The sequence below is a fragment of the Oncorhynchus tshawytscha genome, linkage group LG10 (assembly GCF_018296145.1).
Source record: "Oncorhynchus tshawytscha isolate Ot180627B linkage group LG10, Otsh_v2.0, whole genome shotgun sequence".
In the NCBI taxonomy this organism is placed as follows: Eukaryota; Metazoa; Chordata; class Actinopteri; order Salmoniformes; family Salmonidae; genus Oncorhynchus; species Oncorhynchus tshawytscha.
This window is the reverse complement of record NC_056438.1, coordinates 78263277-78285547: the sequence shown is the minus strand read 5'-3', so window position 1 is coordinate 78285547 and position 22271 is coordinate 78263277. Positions and strand designations below refer to the sequence as shown.

Here is a 22271-nt window from a genome sequence, read left to right as displayed (position 1 = left end):
CCACTAGGCTACCTTGCCTCCTCTACACTCTAACCACTAAGCTACCTGCCGCCTCTACACTCTAACCACTAGGCTACCCTGCCGCCTCTACACTCTAACCACTAGGCTACCTGCCGCCCTACACTCTAACCACTAAGCTACCTGCCGCCTCTACACTCTAACCACTAGGCTACCCTGCCGCCTCTACACTCTAACCACTAGGCTACCTGCCACCTCTACACTCTAACCACTAGGCTACCCTGCCGCCTCTACACTCTAACCACTAAGGCTACCTGCCGCCTCTACACTCTAACCACTAGGCTACCTGCCGCCTCTACACTCTAACCACTAAGCTACCTGCCGCCTCTACACTCTAACCACTAGGCTACCTGCCGCCTCTCACTCTAACCACTAAGCTACCTGCCGCCTCTACACTCTAACCACTAGGCTACCTGCCGCCTCTCACTCTAACCAATAAGCTACCTGCCGTCTCTACACTCTAACCACTAGGCTACCTGCCGCCTCTACACTCTAACCACTAGGCTACCTGCCGCCTCTACACTCTAACCACTAGGCTACCTGCCGCCTCTACACTCTAACCACTAAGCTACCTGCCGCCTCTACACTCTAACCACTAAGCTACCTGCCGCCTCTACACTCTAACCACTAAGCTACCTGCCGCCTCTACACTCTAACCACTAAGCTACCTGCCGCCTCCACACTCTAACCACTAGGCTACCTGCCGCCTCTACACTCTAACCACTAAGCTACCTGCCGCCTCTACACTCTAACCACTAGGCTACCCTGCCGCCTCTACACTCTAACGACTAGGCTACCCTGCCGCCCCATTGTTAATGTGACCACTGTCATCACCAGTGTTATGCAAAACCCATTGCCCATCAGCTCTTCAGTTGGATCTTTTTTTATATTAATTTCACAGCACTCACACATTGTGTTAGGTAAACATATTATACCTTTCTGCCTGTAGTCCTCTTTCCTGAGGAACTGCTGGATTTCTGTTGAATGAAAACAAAGCAATTTACAATTCAAATCAAATCAAATCAAATCAAATTTTATTTGTCACATACACATGGTTAGCAGATGTTAATGCGAGTGTAGCGAAATGCTTGTGCTTCTAGTTCCGACAATGCAGTAATAACGAACAAGTAATCTAACTAACAATTCCAAAAAAACGACTGTCTTATACACAGTGTAAGGGGATAAAGAATATGTACATAAGGATATATGAATGAGTGATGGTACAGAGCAGCATAGGCAAGATACAGTAGATGATATCGAGTACAGTATATACATATGAGATGAGTATGTAAACCAAGTGGCATAGTTAAAGTGGCTAGTGATACATGTATTACATAAGGATGCAGTCGATGATATAGAGTACAGTATCTACGTATGCATATGAGATGAATAATGTAGGGTAAGTAACATTATATAAGGTAGCATTGTTTAAAGTGGCTAGTGATATATTTACATCATTTCCCATCAATTCCCATTATTAAAGTGGCTGGAGTAGAGTCAGTGTCAGATAATCGTTTCGTTCAAATGTATGCTTGTGAAGTAATGCAACTCATTTTGAATCCTGAGAATGATGGCTATTCCCCAGTCTGCCTGGCATTTGATCCCAGTGTGTGTGTGTGTGTGTGTGTATGATTTTGTGCATGTATGTGTGTCCGTCCCTGTGTCCGTCTTTGTGGTGTGTGGAGGAATGGGAGGAATGCCAGGCACTCACTGTGTGTGTGGAGCTTCCCGGGGATTCGGCAGCTGCTACTCTTGACAGGTATAGAGCTGATCTGTCTCTCACTGAGCTGGAGGTCCTCTCTCTGTCTCGACCTTGTCTTGACGGGGTGTCTCTATAACTCAGCTGGAGACTCCTCTTTTCATCTACAACACAGACATATATAGATTGATTGATTAGAAATTAATTTCATGAAAGCTTCTGATAATGTTGATCAATGTCATCTGGGTCTCATCTTGTATCCTTGCCTATACCGTATCTACAGCTCCAGTAACATACAATACGTGTTTGTAGTCTATTATAAACTGGGTGGTTCGATCCCTGAATGCTGATTGGCTGACAGCCATGGTATATCAGACCGTATACTCCACGTTGCGTTGTGCCTAAGAAACAGCCCTTAGCCGTGGTATATTGGTCATATACCACACCAACTCGGGCCTTATTGCTTAAGAACAACTTTTAATTATTAAAAGACACACAATTGTAAAATTAGCACATGATTTAAAGGAATGACATGTCTGGTTGTTTTAAGGTTCAGTGTAGTCAAAAACGTGATTGTCCTGTGTTTTATATACATTTTGACACTTTGAGGTTGGAATAATAATGTGAAAATTATTATAACGGTGGTTTGAAAGAGTGGTTTGAAAAGACTGCCTGAAATTTTCAGCCTGTAGGATGGAGTTTTCGACCAATAAGAAAGAGAGTTCCAAACCTCTCTGCCAATCACAGCTAGTTTTCATTTTTTTCCCCTCCCCACTCAGGCCACTCACAGACAATCCTAGCAAAATTCTCACTAAAGAAATTTCTCTTTGCTAAGAAGCTATTTTTGTTTCTTTTTGACTTTTTTGTTGTTGTTAAAAACAATCACATTAAGTTACTTAATTGTTACCCAGAAAGGATTCAATATTGAGATTAAAGACAAAAGGGCTGTATTATACCTTTTGATGTTTAATTTAATATAGTAGACACTTTTTTGTTGATTTACATACAGTACGGTAACAGTCAGTGTAAAAGTGCAGTGACCCACATAAGGACAGTGATATTTCTGTGCACCATGGTATGGTATGCACCGCACAGCATTAATAAACTGTGTCTCTGTTGTTGGCTATGCTGAGGGTTGGCTGATAATAATATATAGTCTATATATATATATATATATATATATATATATATATATATAGCTGGGAGGTGTTGGTATGTGTGGCTATCCTATCTGTTTGCTATTGTTACACTGTAGGAACTATTCCCTCTTAGACATGGGCCTTTATATGCCATTAGGACTGACTCAAAATTAGGACTGACTCTGCACAATAATAGACCTTTAGAACCAAAAAATAATAATAATGTAACAGGCAGTAATGTAATATCATTATCAAGTGTCGCTGCATTATCTGTTGTTACAGATACAAACACATATCGTTGCTAAAATAATGGAATATATACACTTTAGAAAACATGCCTTTAACATGATATTAGTCATTTCTGTTTAATGAATGGGTAGACCTAACCAACACCAGAGAAAGGACCTATACATTAGCAAAAACTAGAGTTCGATGGATGTTCTGGAATGACAAACAAAATGTCCTGCCTCAACACACAGCTACAACCTGCCACCAGTTGCCTTAGACACTCAACAAATGCCATCCCGTTGGCTGACCATCACGACTTGGAGGAAGAAACTAAAAACAACAACAACTGCTAGCTCAGCTGGAGCGACCCCTGATTTTGTTTTAAGCACATTGTTGGTGTGACTCACCTCCATTACAGCCATCCATACCTGACCAAAACACAACAGGTCAGAAGAATGCCTGAATGGAATACTAGATCTAGAACGTTAGAATGCTTGTAATTCTATCTCGGCAGACAGGTTTTCCCCATTTTAACACAAAGGGGTGGTGTTTCACAGCTATTTCACATCTATTTTTTAGAAAATATACATTTTACCTTTATTTAACTAGGCAAGTCAGTTGAGAACAAATTCTTATTTTCAATGACGGCCTAGGAACAGTGGGGTTAACTGCCTGTTCAGGGGCAGAACAACAGATTTGTACCTTGTCAGCTCGGTGATTTGAACTTGCAACCTTCCGGTTACTAGTCCAACGCTCTAACCACTAGACTACCCAGCCACGTTGTGTGCCACAAGATGTCCTATTCACTAGAGGCACATATAACATTGAGGCAAACATCTCCACTAGCATGTAATACAAAACCTCATCCCAATTTCGAAATAAACATTGAAACAATAGCAGCCCCAACCACTGAACGCCACGAGCCCCAGTGTGTATAGGAGTATTTTCACACTGTTCTGTCAGTCCAAACAACAGTAGCTAAGCCCCTGCATGCCTGCTTTTAAGGGGTCAGCAGTAGCCTGGGCCCTGCTGGATAGACCCCTCATCTGTAACTAATGTCCAGATTCGAACATACCTCTGTCCGTTTTCACGCAGTAAGCTCTTGCCGGACAAAAGGATGGGTCAGCTTACTGGCGTCACCCATAGCTGGGTGAGCAGATGGAATGAGACAACATAATGTCATGCGAGATGTGACTGAGGTCATAACCCCAGAGATGTGCCTGGGTCTAAGCTGAACACTTAGTGGGAACACAATAATAATGCTATTGATGCTTATTGATCAGCTATTGATAAAGGTGTTGGTCACTATTGGTTATGTCCTTTGACCTATGCTCTATTGATAACTCACAGTTTAAATTGAACACTTCCTGGGAATATGGTAACAATTAACATGCTTTTGATGCTTATTGATCAAGTGTTATTAGTAAGTTAATTTGAAGATGAGAGGTAATTGGGGGTAAAACAGAAGCGGTATTTCTGTCGTCACTAGTTACCACAGCCACAAAGTCACAAACACCCACCTAATTCTGCCATTTCTCTTCTTAAAATTCAGATTTTTAACCTAACCTTAACCACACTTTTAGCCTTACGGCTAACCCTAACCTTAAATTGTAGATTTCATGAATTTTTGACGACATAATCCATTGATGATTTTGTGTCTGTGGTAACTAGTGACAACTATTAATGTAATCACCGAGTGTTTCCTGATGATTCCCCTTGACTTTTGCCGCTGTACAGAGGAGGAAACTTAAAAATCCAACTATGGACAAATCTCAACTGAAGTATTCTTTAATATGTTTGCTAGCTAGCTGTCTGGCAAAGCGCACATATAGCCAAGCCTGCACGTCTTTGAGTTATTTCACACGGTCAGACACCTCAAAGGGGTCCGGCTCTTCCAGTCTAGCTATCCCCTTCTCTATCTGCACAGGAATGGAGAGAGAAGCTATTAGCAGATCGGAAATGTGGGGATGTTGCACTACTGACAGCTGTCCAAATGACGGCTAAATGCAGTAGGTATTTGTTCCCAACCAACCAGCTCAGCTGCTTTCAATTGTAGCTACAGATTCAGGTCATAAAACTACTACCGGTTTACAAAATGGTTGTCTAGGAAAATCCCCCAAAAAAAAAAAAAAATGTCACCAGACTTTAAAAAACGTGCTGATTTTTAAATGGAATCGATACCAACTGTCAGCTTAGTAACCGGGGGGGGGGTCAAATAAAATACATTGTGATGTCATTACTATTGCTCTTGCTCTACATCAACTCTATCACAATGCATTTAGGTTGGTCAATAATAGACTACATTGGTCAACCATGACCTCTGATCCTCCATTCTTGTCATGTCTAAGGATTAGGGTCTGAGAGACGATAGCCACTCACTTGAGAAATTGCAAATATGGCCCACGGGAAAGAACCTCTAAGACGCTTGGTTCCATGACCTTTGGTGGCTGCATATAGCAGCCTTCTTAATACGATTCCCAAGTGTGTGCAGACACGCACACATTAGATATCAGTGTGTGCAGACACGCACACACACACACACACACACACACATTAGATATCAGTGTGTGCAGACACGCACACGCGCACACGCACACACACACACACACTTTAGATATCAGTGTGTGACAAAGACAGGGTGGTCAAGGGGTAGGATTTGATCCATCCAACGGTGACTACGACCCATCAGTTAAGATTAAGTTGTCACTTTTTTCCCCCCCTTTTTTATACTAATATTTGCTATTAAATGAAAGGATATTTAGAATAATGAATTACACTAAACTCTGCAGACTTAACGTTGATGCAGACAACGTGAAATGGACCGGCAATGTATGTTTGGCTAAATTATTAATATTTTTGATGACAGATGAGTTATTTCCTTTGCTTTCGAAAATCCTCATATCCCATATCCCCATATCAAAATACCCCCATATCAAAATATCCCCATGTCAAAATATTCCCATACCCCCATATCAAAATATTCCCATATTCCCATATCAAAATACCCCCATGTCAAAATATCCCCATATCAAAATATTCCCATATCCCCATATCAAAATATCCCCATGTAAAAATATCCCCATGTCAAAATATTCCCATATCCCCATATCAAAATACCCCCATATCAAAATATCCCCATGTCAAAATATCCCCATGTCAAAATATTCCCATATCCCCATATCAAAATATCCCCATATCAAAATATTCCCATATCAAAATATTCCCATATCCCCATATCAAAATATTCCCATATCCCCATATCAAAATATTCCCATATCCCCATGTCAAAATATCCCCATGTCAAAATATCCCCATATCAAAATATTCCCATATCCCCATATCAAAATACCCCCATATCAAAATATCCCCATGTCAAAATATTCCCATATCAAAATATCCCCATGTCAAAATATCCCCATGTCAAAATATTCCCATATCAAAATATCCCCATGTCAAAATATCCCCATGTCAAAATACCCCCATGTCAAAATATTCCCATATCCCCATGTCAAAATATTCCCATGTCAAAATATCCCCATGTCAAAATATTCCCATATCCCCATATCAAAATATTCCCATATCAAAATATCCCCATGTCAAAATATTCCCATATCTCCATATCCCCATATCAAAATATTCCCATTTCCCCATTTCCCCATATCTCCATATCCTCATATCCCCATATCCCCAAATCCCAATCCTCATTTAACTCACTGTCATCTTTTATCAGGCTGAAACACCAGGTTTTGTCTTATTGACATGGCAATACAAAGCCTCCTCGTCGACTGGAACAAACAAAAAAATGTAATCTACAGCACCATTCATATAGAAAAAAAACTTGTTTAATTTAAAATAAACACTTCTGTAAGTGAATCCATAATACTCACAAACAATACAGCTAGTTGTTATTCTCCCACTGTGGTTGTCTCTCTGAATACAGATCAAAGCCCGCTGGTTGTCGGCTGATGCAGTTCCTGTGATGGCTCTAGGATAGTTTGTGTTTCTCTGTAGTGTTCAGCCTTTTTGGACTGTGGCTGTTCCCCTCTCTCTCTCTGTCTCTCTCTCTCTCTTTCTATGTGGCTCTCTGTCTGCCTGTCGTGTCACTGTGCCTCTCTTTAGTCTCTAGTCCTGTGGCTCTAGTGACAGCTGATTTTTATCAGGACTGCCCCCCCCCTTCCCGCTGGGAACGTTGGATCTATTTTGGGAGGGTGGGTGGTGGTGTGTTGGGGCAGTCTGTTAGTCACTGAGAGACTGGACTAGGGCACCCCCTCCTCACACTGTCACCCCTCATCCTCACCCCTTCTCACCCCTTCCTCCCATTGCCATAGATAACCCACACCCTTCCTCCCATTGCCATAGAGATACCGTCACCTCACCCCCCACCTCACCCCCTCACCCCCCTCCTCTCAGTGCCATAAAGATACTGTCACCCACTCCTCACTCCCTCCTCCCATTCTCATAGCTAACACACCCGCCCCCCATCCCATTCCCAAAGCTACCCCCATCATCAGGCACTGCATGGAGAAGGATCTGCAGTCCCAGTGATGCTATCAGGTGCTCAGTGGGCGCTGGGCAAGACAATACAAAAATAAAACAGTCAACTGCTGTGCTACTACTGTGCAACTGCTATTTTGGTCAAGTGGCACACTGATAATGTAGACTGAAATACGATTAGCTCTCAGGGGCTGATAATGTAGACTGAAACATGATTAGCTCTCAGGGGCTGATAATGTAGACTGAAATACGATTATCTCTCAGGTGCTGATAATGTAGCCTGAAACATGATTATCTCTCAGGTGCTGATACTGTAGACTGAAACATGATTAGCTCTCAGGTGCTGATAATGTAAACTTAAATATGATTAGCTCTCAGGTGCTGATAATGTAGCCTGAAACATGATTAGCTCTCAGGGGCTGATAATGTAGACTGAAACATGATTAGCTCTCAGGTGCTGATAATGTAGACTGAAACATGATTAGCTCTCAGGTGCTGATAATGTAGACTGAAACATGATTATCTCTCAGGTGCTGATAATGTAGACTGAAACATGATTAGCTCTCAGGTGCTGATAATGTAGACTGAAACATGATTATCTCTCAGGTGCTGATAATGTAGACTGAAACATGATTATCTCTCAGGTGCTGATAATGTAGACTGAAACATGAAACATGAAACATCTCTCAGGGGCTTTATTGCTGTATTTGCTCATAAAAACTAAAAGAGGAGATTATGAGTAGAGAATCTGAGGTGATTCATATGCTTGAGGAATGGAGATATCTTTATCAGAGAAAGTATTGTCTGAGTATTGGTGTCCTACCATGATCCTGACATTTTGTAGGGGTGATGTTATGTTGCCCAAGATCACTTGGGACCCCACATCTACTTTGTTTTCTTTTGTCTCCAGTATAGGGGCTGATTATGGGGGTAGCTATGGGAATGAGATGGGATGGTGTTAGCTATGGCAATGGGAGGAGGGGGTGAGGAGGGGTAAGGATGATGGGTGACAGTGTGAGGAGGGGGTGCCCTAGTGACTCTCAGTGATTAACAGAGAGGGTTGACTCATTCCTAGATTTTGAGGATCTCTGAGGATCTTCCTGTCAATCACAATCCTGTCAGATTTTCTGTCACAGGATGATCCCAGACACATCACCAGGTCACAGAGTCATAGACGATATCCTGGAAATATGTCACCTCTAAGGAGGTTCGCGACCCTACCGGCTGTGTCACGGTCATACCAGCAAACACTGCGACACCCCCTGTTTTGAGCATGTGTGCGAAGCTACATAGTTATGTGTCTACACATCCACATCTTACTCTGTATATAGCTTCGTAGAGCTTCCAGTGCCCAGGCACACCTTGGGTTCAAACACTACTTGAAATCTTTTCAAATACCTTATGTGTTCTTGATTGAGTTAGCCTGGCTTAATCAACCAATAGAATAGTCCCAGAACTGCAAACCCCGCCTATCTGGCACTCCAGGCAGGTTAAAGTAAATCTCTCAAAGTCTTTGAACGATTACGAATAGTGTTTGAACCCTGGTGTGGGTCCAGGAACCATGGGGCTGTTGTTTACCTAATGGGGTTTCTGTTTGCTGGAGGCATTCTGAGGCTGTGACACGTCGGGATTCCAGAGAGATATTTATAACATGGCCACCATGCTGTGGCCCTGGCATTCTGACTCGGTGGCAACTTAAGACTGCTTCACTCACTCGATGACTGGTGTGTGAGGGTGTGTGTGTGTGTGTGTGTGCGGTTGTGTGTGTGTGTGCGGTTGTGTGTGTGTGTGTGCGGTTGTGTGTGTGTGTGTGCGGTTGTGTGTGTGTGTGTGCGGTTTTGTGTGTGTGTGTGTGTGTGTGTGCGGTTGTGTGTGTGTGTGCGGTTGTGTGTGTGTGTGTGTTTACCGTTAGGTATGGCGCTGTGTGTGTGTGTGTGTGTATGTGTGTGTGTGTGTGTGTGTGTGCGTGCGTGCGTGTGTGTGTGTGTTTACCGTTAGGTATGGCGCTGTGTGTGTGTATGTGTGTGTGCGTGTGCGTGCGTGCGTGCGTGTGTGTGTGTGCGTGCGTGTGTGTGTGTGTGTGTCTGTGTGCGGTTGTGCGTGCGGGTCAGGGCCTTTGGATGCCCTCCCCCCCAGACCAATGGACATTCTGTCAGTATCATTCACTCTTTATGAGATATACAATCATATGTGCAGTAAAACGGGCCCTCTGGATTGTTAACTTACACAAGCACCAATATTAACATCAGTGTTCCACATATAGCGGGAATCGTCAGAGGGGGACAAGGGTTTGATTCCAAGCTGTTTTTAATAGTCCTTCAGTCACAAGGCACCTAGGCAGTGAACAGTTCCCCCAGGGAAGGAGATTACCTCATTTTGGCGGGGTTCCTCCTCCGTCATACCTAGCCAATTGCATGTCATGCTGACTGTTATAATGACCCCAGTAATGTATTAGCGTGCTTACTACTCACCCCTCTGTCTGTCATTGCCAGTATTACTACTGACTGTAGTAATGTGTGTGTGTGTCTCACTGACGGACCCCCCACCCCCCCACCCCACAGCCCCCAGAAGGTGAGGGGGCCCACGAGCTTCGGGGCCTCAATCCTCTCAAAAAGAGACAGTGTCATAAGCCATGATTTTATTATTACAGGAAATGAGCTTTAAAACTGAAAATCCTTCTCTCAGCCTCATGGCAAAATGTGTAGAATAGCATTAGATTAGCTATCTAAACTAAACATTTTCTCTCTGTCCCAAGGCAAAATGTGTGTGTGTGTGTGTGTGTGTGTGTGTGTGTGTGTGTGTGTGTGTGTGTGTGTGTGTGTGTGTGTGTGTGTGTGTGTGTGTGTGTGTGTGTGTGTGTGTGTGTGTGCGCATGCGTGCGTGTGTGTGCGCATGCGTGCGTGTGTGTGGTCCTACTACTCACCCGGTGTTGTAATTCTGGAACCCCTGACGGAGGACTCTGGGACACCACTAATGGTCTTCCTCCTCTCGCCCTGAACAGCACGCTGGGGGGAAAAACCCATTAACATTGAGACTAAGAAAAGGAGAATTTACTTTATTCAGATACATTTTTTTCAAGAGATAGTATCTTATGATATAAATGGTTGAATTTACACTAATCACACACCTGAGTGTTGTCCTTCCTCCCATTAGTCTCTTCAGTGCTGTAACCCCTCCTAGCCCCCAGAGGGCGATCTTTCTCCATCTCACTAGACTGAATCCCTGCCACCATCCTGCTGGCTGGAGAGGCTATATTCAGAATGGTGGAACTGTAGAAGTCCTCTTGCAGGGTGGCCTTGGACTCGAACAGGGCTCGCAGAGCGCTGGTCCCCTCCGGAGCTCGGTCCCGCTGGGGAAGATGGTCCATGGAGCGACTCCGAGACAGCAGGAAAGAACCAGAGTCAGTACCCAGACGGTCCACCTGGTCCCCCCGGCTCTCTAACCTCCTCCAAGGAGAAACAAGGCCCACTGACATCTCTTCTCTGGGGGAACTGAATGACAGGGACGCCTGGGAGAAAGGTGGTTATACCATTGATCAGTAATTAATCAAATCCAAGAAAACTTTATCGAAAGTTAATTTATTGAAAAGGAAAACGGCGCAACCATCACTCACCATTTAAAAACATATTTATTTTTATTAAAACAAACAATTAAGAAATCTTCTTTCTGAAGTTTATTTTGGAAATCTCAACTCACATTACAAACCTTTATCTTTTCTTCATTGGTTTCAGAAGTGCTTAGTTCCACACAGCTCTGGTAACTGGGGATAAAAAAACAGGGTTCATAAAATGTAACATATATTTTTAAGGTCATGAGTTTTTCCTACTCGGGTCAAGTGGTCTGGCCTCAAAACAGTATTGAATCCAGGTAACTTGCATGACTCAAGACCCTGTTAGCTCACTGAGCTAAAGTTTTGGTGTTCAGGACTCAGTCAAACATAGTTCACCAAGCCGTGTCTGTTCCATCAACTTGGATCAAGGTATATGTCATTGCATATACACCTGTGTTACAACATATAATATAATATATGAACTCATTAGATCTGTCAGTGTGAGTATGTTGTTGTTCATGAGTAAAACTTTAAACTTACTGTTGTACGAGCTGAGAGACAGACTTCTTGTTATCCCAGAGAGAGGACTTTGATGTTTCCCATGACCTTTCCTTAACCCCAAATCCAGACAGGCTCCTCAGTGATTGGCTCTTCCTCAGGGTGTTCACCGTCTCCATGGCGATACCTTAGGCAACCTCCGCATCTGATTGGACTGGCAGTAAAGTCAGGTGGCATCAAAAGACGGAGTTCTTTATTTGAATATTTCCACTGGCGTAAACACATGAATATATGACCATCTGTGAGTTACATTATAACAAATAAACACAAGATAAGTTATTGGCTCCTCCTGGGGCTAAATTACTAGAATGAAAGTGTATTTCTTGACCAGAAATATATTAAAGCTGAGAATAGGCCCATAGTTCCACTAAAAGTAGAGGGAGAAGGTACTGTTACACTAGGGGGGGGTGATTTCACAGCCTGTCCCACACTATCTGTCATCTGATCCTGTTAATGTTTAGTGGTCCTCGGTGCATTGACAGAACAGTTACAGGCTACCACCAATGACTACACCTGTTTACCACTGACTATACCTGTTTACCACTGACTACACCTGTTTACCATTGACTACACCTGTATACCACTGACTACACCTGTTTACCACTGACTACACCTGTTTACCACTGACTACACCTGTTTACCACTGACTACACCTGTTTACCACTGACTATACCTGTTTACCACTGACTACACCTGTTTACCACTGACTACACCTGTATACCACTGACTACACCTGTTTACCAATGACTACACTGTTTACCAATGACTACACCTGTTTACCAATGACTACACCTGTTTACCAATGACTACACCTGTTACCACTGACTACACCTGTTTACCACTGACTACACCTGTATACCACTGACTACACCTGTTTACCACTGACTACACCTGTTTACCACTGACTATACCTGTTTACCACTGACTACACCTGTTTACCACTGACTACACCTGTTTACCACTGACTACACCTGTTTACCACTGACTACACCTGTTTACCACTGACTACACCTGTTTACCACTGACTACACCTGTTTACCACTGACTACACCTGTTTACCACATCATCTACCACTGAGTACAGGGATACCACTGGTACACCTGTTTACACTGACTACACCTGTTTACCACTGACTACACCTGTTTACCACTGACTACACCTGTTTACCACTGACTACACCTGTATACCACTGACTACACCTGTTTACCACTGACTACACCTGTATACCACTGACTACACCTGTATACCACTGACTACACCTGTTTACCACTGACTACACCTGTTTACCACTGACTACACCTGTATACCACTGACTACACCTGTTTACCACTGACTACACCTGTTTACCACTACTACACCTGTTTACCACTGACTACACCTGTTTACCACTGACTACACCTGTATACCACTGACTACACCTGTTTACCACTGACTACACCTGTTTACCACTGACTACCTGTTTACCACTGACTATACCTGTTTACCACTGACTACACCTGTTTACCACTGACTACACCTGTTTACCACTGACTACACCTGTTTACCACTGACTACACCTGTTTACCACTGACTACACCTGTATACCACTGACTACACCTGTTTACCAATGACTACACCTGTTTACCAATGACTACACCTGTTTACCAATGACTACACCTGTTTACCAATGACTACACCTGTATACCACTGACTACACCTGTATACCACTGACTACACCTGTTTACCACTGACTACACCTGTTTACCACTGACTACACCTGTTTACCACTGACTACACCTGTTTACCACTGGGGCACCTGTGCACCACATACTAAAGGGTAACACAGGTATACTGTTAATATCCTGGTACATCATCTAACAGTAGAGGGAGAAGGTACTGTTACACTAGGGGGGGGGGTGATTTCACAGCCTGTCACACACTGTCTGTCATCTGATCCTGTTAATGTTTAGTGGTCCTCGGTGCTTTGACAGAACAGTTACAGGCTACCACCAATGACTACACCTGTTTACCACTGACTATACCTGTTTACCACTGACTACACCTGTTTACCACTGACTACACCTGTTTACCACTGACTACACCTGTTTACCACTGACTACACCTGTTTACCACTGACTACACCTGTTTACCACTGACTACACCTGTTTACCACTGACTACACCTGTTTACCCCTGACTACACCTGTTTACCACTGACTACACCTGTTTACCACTGACTACACCTGTTTACCACTGACTACACCTGTTTACCACTGACTACACCTGTTTACCACTGACTACACCTGTTTACCACTGACTACACCTGTTTACCACTGACTACACCTGTATACCACTGACTATGTTTACCACTGACTACACCTGTTTACCACTGACTACACCTGTATACCACTGACTATGTTTACCACTGACTACACCTGTATACCACTGACTATGTTTACCACTGACTACACCTGTTTACCACTGACTACACCTGTATACCACTGACTACACCTGTATACCACTGACTATGTTTACCACTGACTACACCTGTTTACCACTGACTACACCTGTTTACCACTGACTACACCTGTTTACCACTGACTACACCTGTTTACCACTGACTACACCTGTTTACCACTGACTATACCTGTTTACCAATGACTACACCTGTTTACCACTGACTACACCTGTTTACCACTGACTACACCTGTTTACCACTGACTACACCTGTTTACCACTGACTACACCTGTTTACCACTGACTACACCTGTTTACCAATGACTACACCTGTTTACCACTGACTACACCTGTTTACCACTGACTACACCTGTTTACCACTGACTACACCTGTTTACCACTGACTATGTTTACCACTGACTACACCTGTTTACCACTGACTACACCTGTTTACCACTGACTATGTTTACCACTGACTACACCTGTTTACCACTGACTACACCTGTTTACCACTGACTACACCTGTATACCACTGACTATGTTTACCACTGACTACACCTGTTTACCACTGACTACACCTGTTTACCACTCACTACACCTGTTTACCACTGACTACACCTGTATACCAATGACTACACCTGTTTACCACTGACTATACCTGTTTACCACTGACTGCACCTGTTTACCACTGACTACACCTGTTTACCACTGACTACACCTGTTTACCACTGACTACACCTGTATACCACTGACTATGTTTACTACTGACTACACCTGTTTACCACTGACTACACCTGTATACCACTGACTACACCTGTATACCACTGACTATGTTTACCACTGACTACACCTGTTTACCACTGACTACACCTGTTTACCACTGACTACACCTGTATACCACTGACTATGTTTACCACTGACTACACCTGTTTACCACTGACTACACCTGTTTACCACTGACTACACCTGTTTACCACTGACTACACCTGTATACCAATGACTACACCTGTTTACCACTGACTATGTTTACCACTGACTACACCTGTTTACCACTGACTACACCTGTATACCACTGACTACACCTGTATACCACTGACTACACCTGTTTACCAATGACTACACCTGTTTACCAATGACTACACCTGTTTACCAATGACTACACCTGTTTACCAATGACTACACCTGTATACCACTGACTACACCTGTATACCACTGACTACACCTGTTTACCAATGACTACACCTGTTTACCACTGACTACACCTGTTTACCACTGATTACACCTGTTTACCACTGACTACACCTGTTTACCACTGATTACACCTGTTTACCACTGACTACACCTGTTTACCACTGACTACACCTGTTTACCACTGACTACACCTGTTTACCACTGACTACACCTGTTTACCACTGACTACACCTGTATACCACTGGAACACCTGTACACCACATGCTAAAGGGTTACAGGTATACTGTTTATATCCTGGTACATCATCTTCTACTTATACAATTTTTTAAGTCCTTTACAATGCAATCCAACATTTGCATATTGTATTTAAGAGTTACCAATGAAAGTAGCAAAAGCTAACACATACTCCATCCCTACACTTGTCTGTGACTCAATCTGAGTTAGTAAGATCTTACCGAAATCAGATAAACATGAATGTATCATTCACATTTCAGTCGTTGAGCAGACGCTCTTATCCGGAGCGACTTACAGTAGTAGTGAGTGCAGACATTTTCATACTGGTCCCCTGTGGGAATTGAACCCACAACCCCATGCTCTACCAACTGAGCGACACGGGACCAGTATTAACAATTAACCGTTCGTTTATCCAGAGATATATTCATTAATATCCTTACCTGAGTGGGGATGTCTTCTGTGCATTCCCGTCTGTGCTGTTCAGTTCAGTGCTGTTCTGGAAGCATCCGTCACTCACAAGACACAGCAATTCCCTTTGGCCAAAGTCCCTTTGTTTTACCACCCTGTGATTCCAAGGCTTCCGGAATCCAGACAGATACATCTCCTCAATGGAACTCAAATCTCTCTGATTACGTCATAATTGTTGCCATAAAACAAAGTGCATAGTCTTGTTGATATCGTTCCTTGCTAAACCATGCCTTGTGCTGTGCAGTAAAGTTTAAGGCTTTGCAGGTGTAATGAAGGTGGTTCTGTAAAATGTGATCAGTAATCTTGCCTGCGACATGAAGACTTGCGTTTGTTTGCTCACTGAGCCTAATGCCTAGATTTTAGCTCAATGGGATAATAGCCTTGTGCCAAGCAGGATGCCTGGCTTTAGCTCAGGGGGATAATAGCCTTGTGTCATGCAGGATACCTGAGTTTGAACCCAGTCTCTCTCTCCCCTCTCTCTGTCTCTCTCGCCCCCCCCTCCACCCTCTCACTCTTGCTCTCCCTCTCCTTCCCCCCTTCCCTCTCTCCCTCCTTCTCTTTACCCCTCTCCCCCTCCCTCTCCCTCTCTTCCCCCTCCACACCTCTCTCTCTCTCCCCCTCCTTCTCCCTCTTCTCCTCTTCCCCCTCGCTCTTTTCCCTCTCTTCCCCCTCCCCTCTCCCTCTCTCTCTCTCTCTCCCTCCCCTCTTCTCCCCCTCTCCCCCCTCTATCTATCTCTCTCTCTCGCTCTCTCTCTCTCTCTCTGTCCATGTGAACCAGAGCAGCTGGTCTAGCCCCTTCCCTCTCTGATCTAGCCAGCTGGAATGCCTAGCACAGCCTTGATGTTACACTACCTCATACCACACTTGTGTCCCAAATAGCACCCTATTCCCTATATAGTGCACTACTTTTGATCAGAGCCCTATGGCACCCTATTCCCTATATAGTGCACTACTTTTGACCAGAGACCTATGGCACCCTATTCCCTATATAGTGCACTACTTTTGACCAGAGCCCTATGGCACTCTGGGCTCTGGTCTAAAGTAGTGCACTATATAGGGAATGGGGTGCTATAGGGCTCTGGTCAAAAGTAGTGCACTATATAGGGAATAGGGTGCCATAGGCCTCTGGTCAAAAGTAGTGCACTATATAGGGAATAGGGTGCCATTCAAACAGCAACATTTATCTCTCTCTCCACATAGTTTATCATACTGACTTTTTTCACCATAGCGAAAATCCCCTTTATAAACCCTGCTGTCGCTTTAGTAAGTGATTAATATGGCCCTGTGTTGTTGGATAGTCCTCATTGCCGATGTAATAATGCAGGCCACCCAGGGACAATACAGAGATCCATTACAACTGTTACAGTTATTTCTGTTTCTTATGTTAAGGCATGTTGTGTTGTTGCTATGGGAACCAATGTGATAAATGAACAGCAGTTTTATTCGCTGATCTGTAAATAAGTGTTCGCTCAAATTGACAAGATCTATGCAGTCCGGGGATCTTAAGAACAAGAAATTCGTATCACTAAACTGATCATTAACATTTTGAAGAGGAGCCATTTTCTCACGCTCTGCTGCGCAGTACGGTCATATCTGACTGACTAAGATCATAACATGGTGTCAGAAGCGCTTCCAACCTTGTCAAATATAAGACAGGAGAGATTATTTCACAGAAAATAATAACGTTCCTTGAGTTTAGAGTGACGGAGAGTAGCTAACGGCTCTCTCGTGTCTCATCATCTGAGCGGAGCAGCCCAAGTGGAGCTGTTGCTATGGTTACTCACAGACTCACAGTCATCGTGAGTAAAGTGCATGCAGAGTGAGCTGCCTGCACACAGGGAGCGAGTGACAGACAGCGAATGGATTTTCTGATTTCGAGTTTTGGACAGGGCCGGGCCGGGCCTTAAATTTGACAGAAGCAATCGGGCCTGAGTAGGGCTAGGTCTTAAAATGCATGCCTGTTCAGGGCTTTACATAGTACACAAAAAACAGGCACCCGTTTTGGATCAAAACTACTGGTTGGATTATACAAACCTTCCGGGGGGGCATCACTTTAAGTCCGTTTCGGTAATATCACTTCACACATTCAAATGAGAGTCCTCCCAAAAACCTGCATTTTATGAGCACAGTATGTCCTCTCTTACAAAAATGTACCATGATAGTACAATGGGGAGGAGACCATGGTATTTCCACCAGTACCATGGTAGTACAATGGGGAGGAGACCATGGTATTTCCACCAGTACCATGGTAGTACAATGGGGAGGAGACCATGGTATTTCCACCAGTACCATGGTAGTACAATGGGGAGGAGACCATGGTATTTCCACCAGTACCATGGTAGTACAATGGGGAGGAGACCATGGTATTTCCACCAGTACCATGGTAGTACAATGGGGAGGAGACCATGGTATTTCCACCAGTACCATGGTATTTTCCTGTCATTATAGTGACCAAAAAAAACAGGATATTTGTTTCATTGTAATAGTTACCATGGTACACAAATTAACAATGGTAGTACAATGAGAAAAATGACCATGGTTTTGTAAGAGCAGCATGTAGTGAGACATGAAAGCAAGGTAGCTAGTTGTTTACAATGTATTATGATGGTCTGTGTCCCACCGTTTTTCAGGTAAAGAACCCAAAAACATAGTAATTTATGGTACTCACATAATTAAACGTTGACTACTCGCTCTGCAATGGCAAAGTGTAGGCCTAGTACCTTCTTAAACCCCTTAAGCTCATAGTGAAACCACAACACACATGGTCTAGTAGCGCAGTGTACCTTCTTAAACCTTGGGAGCTGAAGGGAGTCTGAAACGTTTTTTTTTTCTTTTTCAGTTGGCTCTCTCTCATTCAACTGACTTGGCTACTCTTCGACAATTCTAGACGGTCAACATGCAAAAATAATTGTTTGTAAAAATGTATTAATTATCATCTTATCTCATAGATACATTTTCATCATGTAATTCTCAGAATATCCCTAAAAACAGCAAGTTTAACAATGTTTCCCTTTGTTTACACTCTGTGTGATCGTTCATTGGTCCTGTCGCCATGACTACGACAGGCTAGTTTGACTGGACCTAGCTTTAGCCTACATTAGCTTATATAGTAAAGGACTTTTATAAATGAATTAACCTATCAAAACACTTTTTTTTTTAAATAACAACAATTATATCCTTACACTCCACTTAACTTGGTGTTTCATATCATATGCTTTATAACCGTGATGATAACATTTAAAATATTTAGTTTATCTTGTGCTTCTCTCGTCGTTTTTCAGTTAGCTTAGCTCTCTCAATCAACGGACTCACCGACTAGGCAGGCTAGCCCGAGAGCCACTGTAGAGTAACTGCACGGGAAGAAACCACTAGAGCGAGTCGATCCCTCTTTGATCATTTTTGCTACCATTTATCGTAATTATGCGTTACCATCTTAGAATGTATAATGCAGGTTAAAACCATTGTATATTTCCGTGATTCAGAACTATACCATGGTATAAATTATGTTATAAACTGGGTGGTTCGAGTCCTGAATGCTGATTGGCTGACAGCCAATCATATCAGACCGTATACCACGGGTATGACAAAACGTGTATTTTTAGTGCTCTAATTACATTGGTAACCAGTTTATAATAGCAGTAAGGCACCTCGGTTGGCTTGTGGTATATGGCCAATATACCACGGTTAAGGGCTGTATCCAGGCACTCTGCGTTGCATCGTGCATAAGAACAGCCCTTAGCCGTGGTATATTAGCCATATACCAAAAACCCCTTGTGCCTTATTGGTTAATCATACAATGGTAATATGAAACATTTACAAAATAGCCCCCAACACTCTACTCAGCAAACTGGATGTAGTCTATCACAGTGCCATCCGTTTAGTCACCAAAGCCCCATATACTACCCACCACTGCGACCTGTATGCTCTTGTTGGCTGGCCCTCACTGCATATTTGTCGCCAAGCCCACTGGCTCCAGGTCATCTATAAGTCTTTGCTAGGTAAAGCCCCGCCTTATCTCAGCTCACTGGTCACCATAGCAACACACACCCGCAGCACGCGCTCCAGCAGGTACATTGCACTGGTCATCCCAAAGCCAACACTTACTTTGGCTACCTTTCCTTCCAGTTCTCTGCTGCCAATGACTGGAACGAATTGCAAAAATCCCTGAAGCTGGAGACTTATATCTCCCTCTCTAACTTTAAGCATCAGCTGTCTGAGCAGCTTACCAATCACTGTAAATAGCCAATCTGTAAATAGCACACCCAACTACCTCATCCCCATATTAATACTTACCCTCTTGCTCTTTTGCACCCCAGTATCTCTACCTGCACATCATCATCTGCACATCTATCACTCCAGTATTAATGCTAAATTGTAATTATTTTGCCTCTGTGGCCTATTTATTGCCTACCTCCCTACTCTTCTACATTTGCACACACTGTACATAGATTTTTCAATTTTTTATTTATTTTGTGTTGTTGACTGTACGTTTCTTTATGAGTAACTCTGTGTTGTCGTTTTTGTAGCACTGCCTTGCTTTATCTTGGCCAGGTCGCAGTTGTAAATGAGAACTTGTTCTCAATTGGCCTACCTGGTTAAATAAAGGTGAAATAAAAAATGTAAAAACATATTTAGGTGCCATGGAAATACCACGGTAATACCATAATACTTCAAGGCTAAAACCATGGTACATTTATATGATTCAGACCACAGTAGTACCATGGTACATGTTTATGATTCAGACCACAGTAGTACCATGGTACATTTTAATGATTCAAACCACAGTAGTACCATGGTACATTTTAATGATTCAAACCACAGTAGTACCATGGTACATTTTGATGATTCAGACCACAGTAGTACCATGGTACATTTCAATGATTCAGACCACAGTAGTACCATGGTACATTTTAATGATTCAGACCACAGTAGTACCATGGTACATTTTAATGATTCAGACCACAGTAGTACCATGGTACATGTTTATGATTCAGACCACAGTAGTACCATGGTACATTTTAATGATTCAGACCACAGTAGTACCATGGTACATTTTAATGATTCAGACCACAGTAGTACCATGGTACATTTTAATGATTCAGACCACAGTAGTACCATGGTACATTTTAATGATTCAGACCACAGTAGTACCATGGTACATTTTAATGATTCAGACCACAGTAGTACCATGGTACATTTTAATGGTTCAGACCACAGTAGTACCATGGTACATTTTAATGATTTAGACCACAGTATTACTATGGTACATTTTAATGATTACCATGGTACATTTTAATGATTCAGACCACAGTAGTACCATGGTACATTTTAATGATTCAAACCACAGTAGTACCATGGTACATTTTGATGATTCAGACCACAGTAGTACCATGGTACATTTTAATGATTTAGACCACAGTAGTACTATGGTACATTTAAATGATTCAGACCACAGTAGTACCATGGTACATTTTAATGATTCAGACCACAGTAGTACCATGGTACATTTTAATGATTCAGACCACAGTAGTACCATGGTACATTTTAATGATTCAGACCACAGTAGTACCATGGTACATTTGTATGATTCAGACCACAGTAGTACCATGGTACATTTTAATGATTCAGACCACAGTAGTACCATGGTACATTTTAATGATTCAGACCACAGTAGTACCATGGTACATTTTTTGTAGTACCATGGTACATTTGTATGATTCAGACCACAGTAGTACCATGGTACATTTTAATGATTCAGACCACAGTAGTACCATGGTACATTTTAATGATTCAGACCACAGTAGTACCATGGTACATTTTTATGATTCAGACCACAGTAGTACCATGGTACATTTTAATGATTCAGACCACAGTAGTACCATGGTACATTTGTATGATTCAGACCACAGTAGTACCATGGTACATTTGTATGATTCAGACCACAGTAGTACCATGGTACATTTTAATGATTCAGACCACAGTGGTACCATGGTACATTTGTATGATTCAGACCACAGTAGTACCATGGTACATTTTAATGATTCAGACCACAGTAGTACCATGGTACATTTTAGTAAGGTTTTCAGTGTGGTTTGTGTGGGAATAAAAATGGAACAGGACACTAGTTGAGATGTACTCAACATTTCAACGATGATGGCACATGATTTTCATACAATAAAACAGTGTCAGGGGTGACATTTAAAGGACAAGGTTTTAATGATTTGCCAAAAGAAATTAGTGTTTTCCACGGACATGAA

At 42.8% G+C, this 22271-nt stretch overlaps 1 protein-coding gene across 5 annotated transcripts in view; it reads right to left on the bottom strand.

Annotated features, from left to right (window-relative positions):
- xirp1 (xin actin binding repeat containing 1) overlaps positions 1 to 16203 on the bottom strand; it is a 29210-nt gene extending 13007 nt beyond the window's left edge. The window contains exons 1-7 of one of the 5 annotated variants that reach the window (XM_042329136.1): positions 15987 to 16203; positions 11669 to 11896; positions 11275 to 11338; positions 10706 to 11086; positions 10502 to 10583; positions 1730 to 1881; positions 954 to 995 (exon numbers count right to left, since the gene is read on the bottom strand). In XM_042329136.1, the coding sequence (XP_042185070.1) occupies positions 954 to 995; positions 1730 to 1881; positions 10502 to 10583; positions 10706 to 11086; positions 11275 to 11338; positions 11669 to 11805 (858 nt within the window). In that variant the 5' untranslated portion in view covers positions 11806 to 11896; positions 15987 to 16203. Of the gene's footprint in view, positions 1 to 953; positions 996 to 1729; positions 1882 to 6971; positions 7217 to 10501; positions 10584 to 10705; positions 11087 to 11274; positions 11339 to 11668; positions 11897 to 15986 lie in introns of those variants that run through there. The other 4 variants (XM_042329133.1, XM_042329135.1, XM_042329134.1 and 1 more) reach the window with 4 other exon arrangements.
- Between the last annotated feature and the right edge of the window lie 6068 nt (positions 16204 to 22271).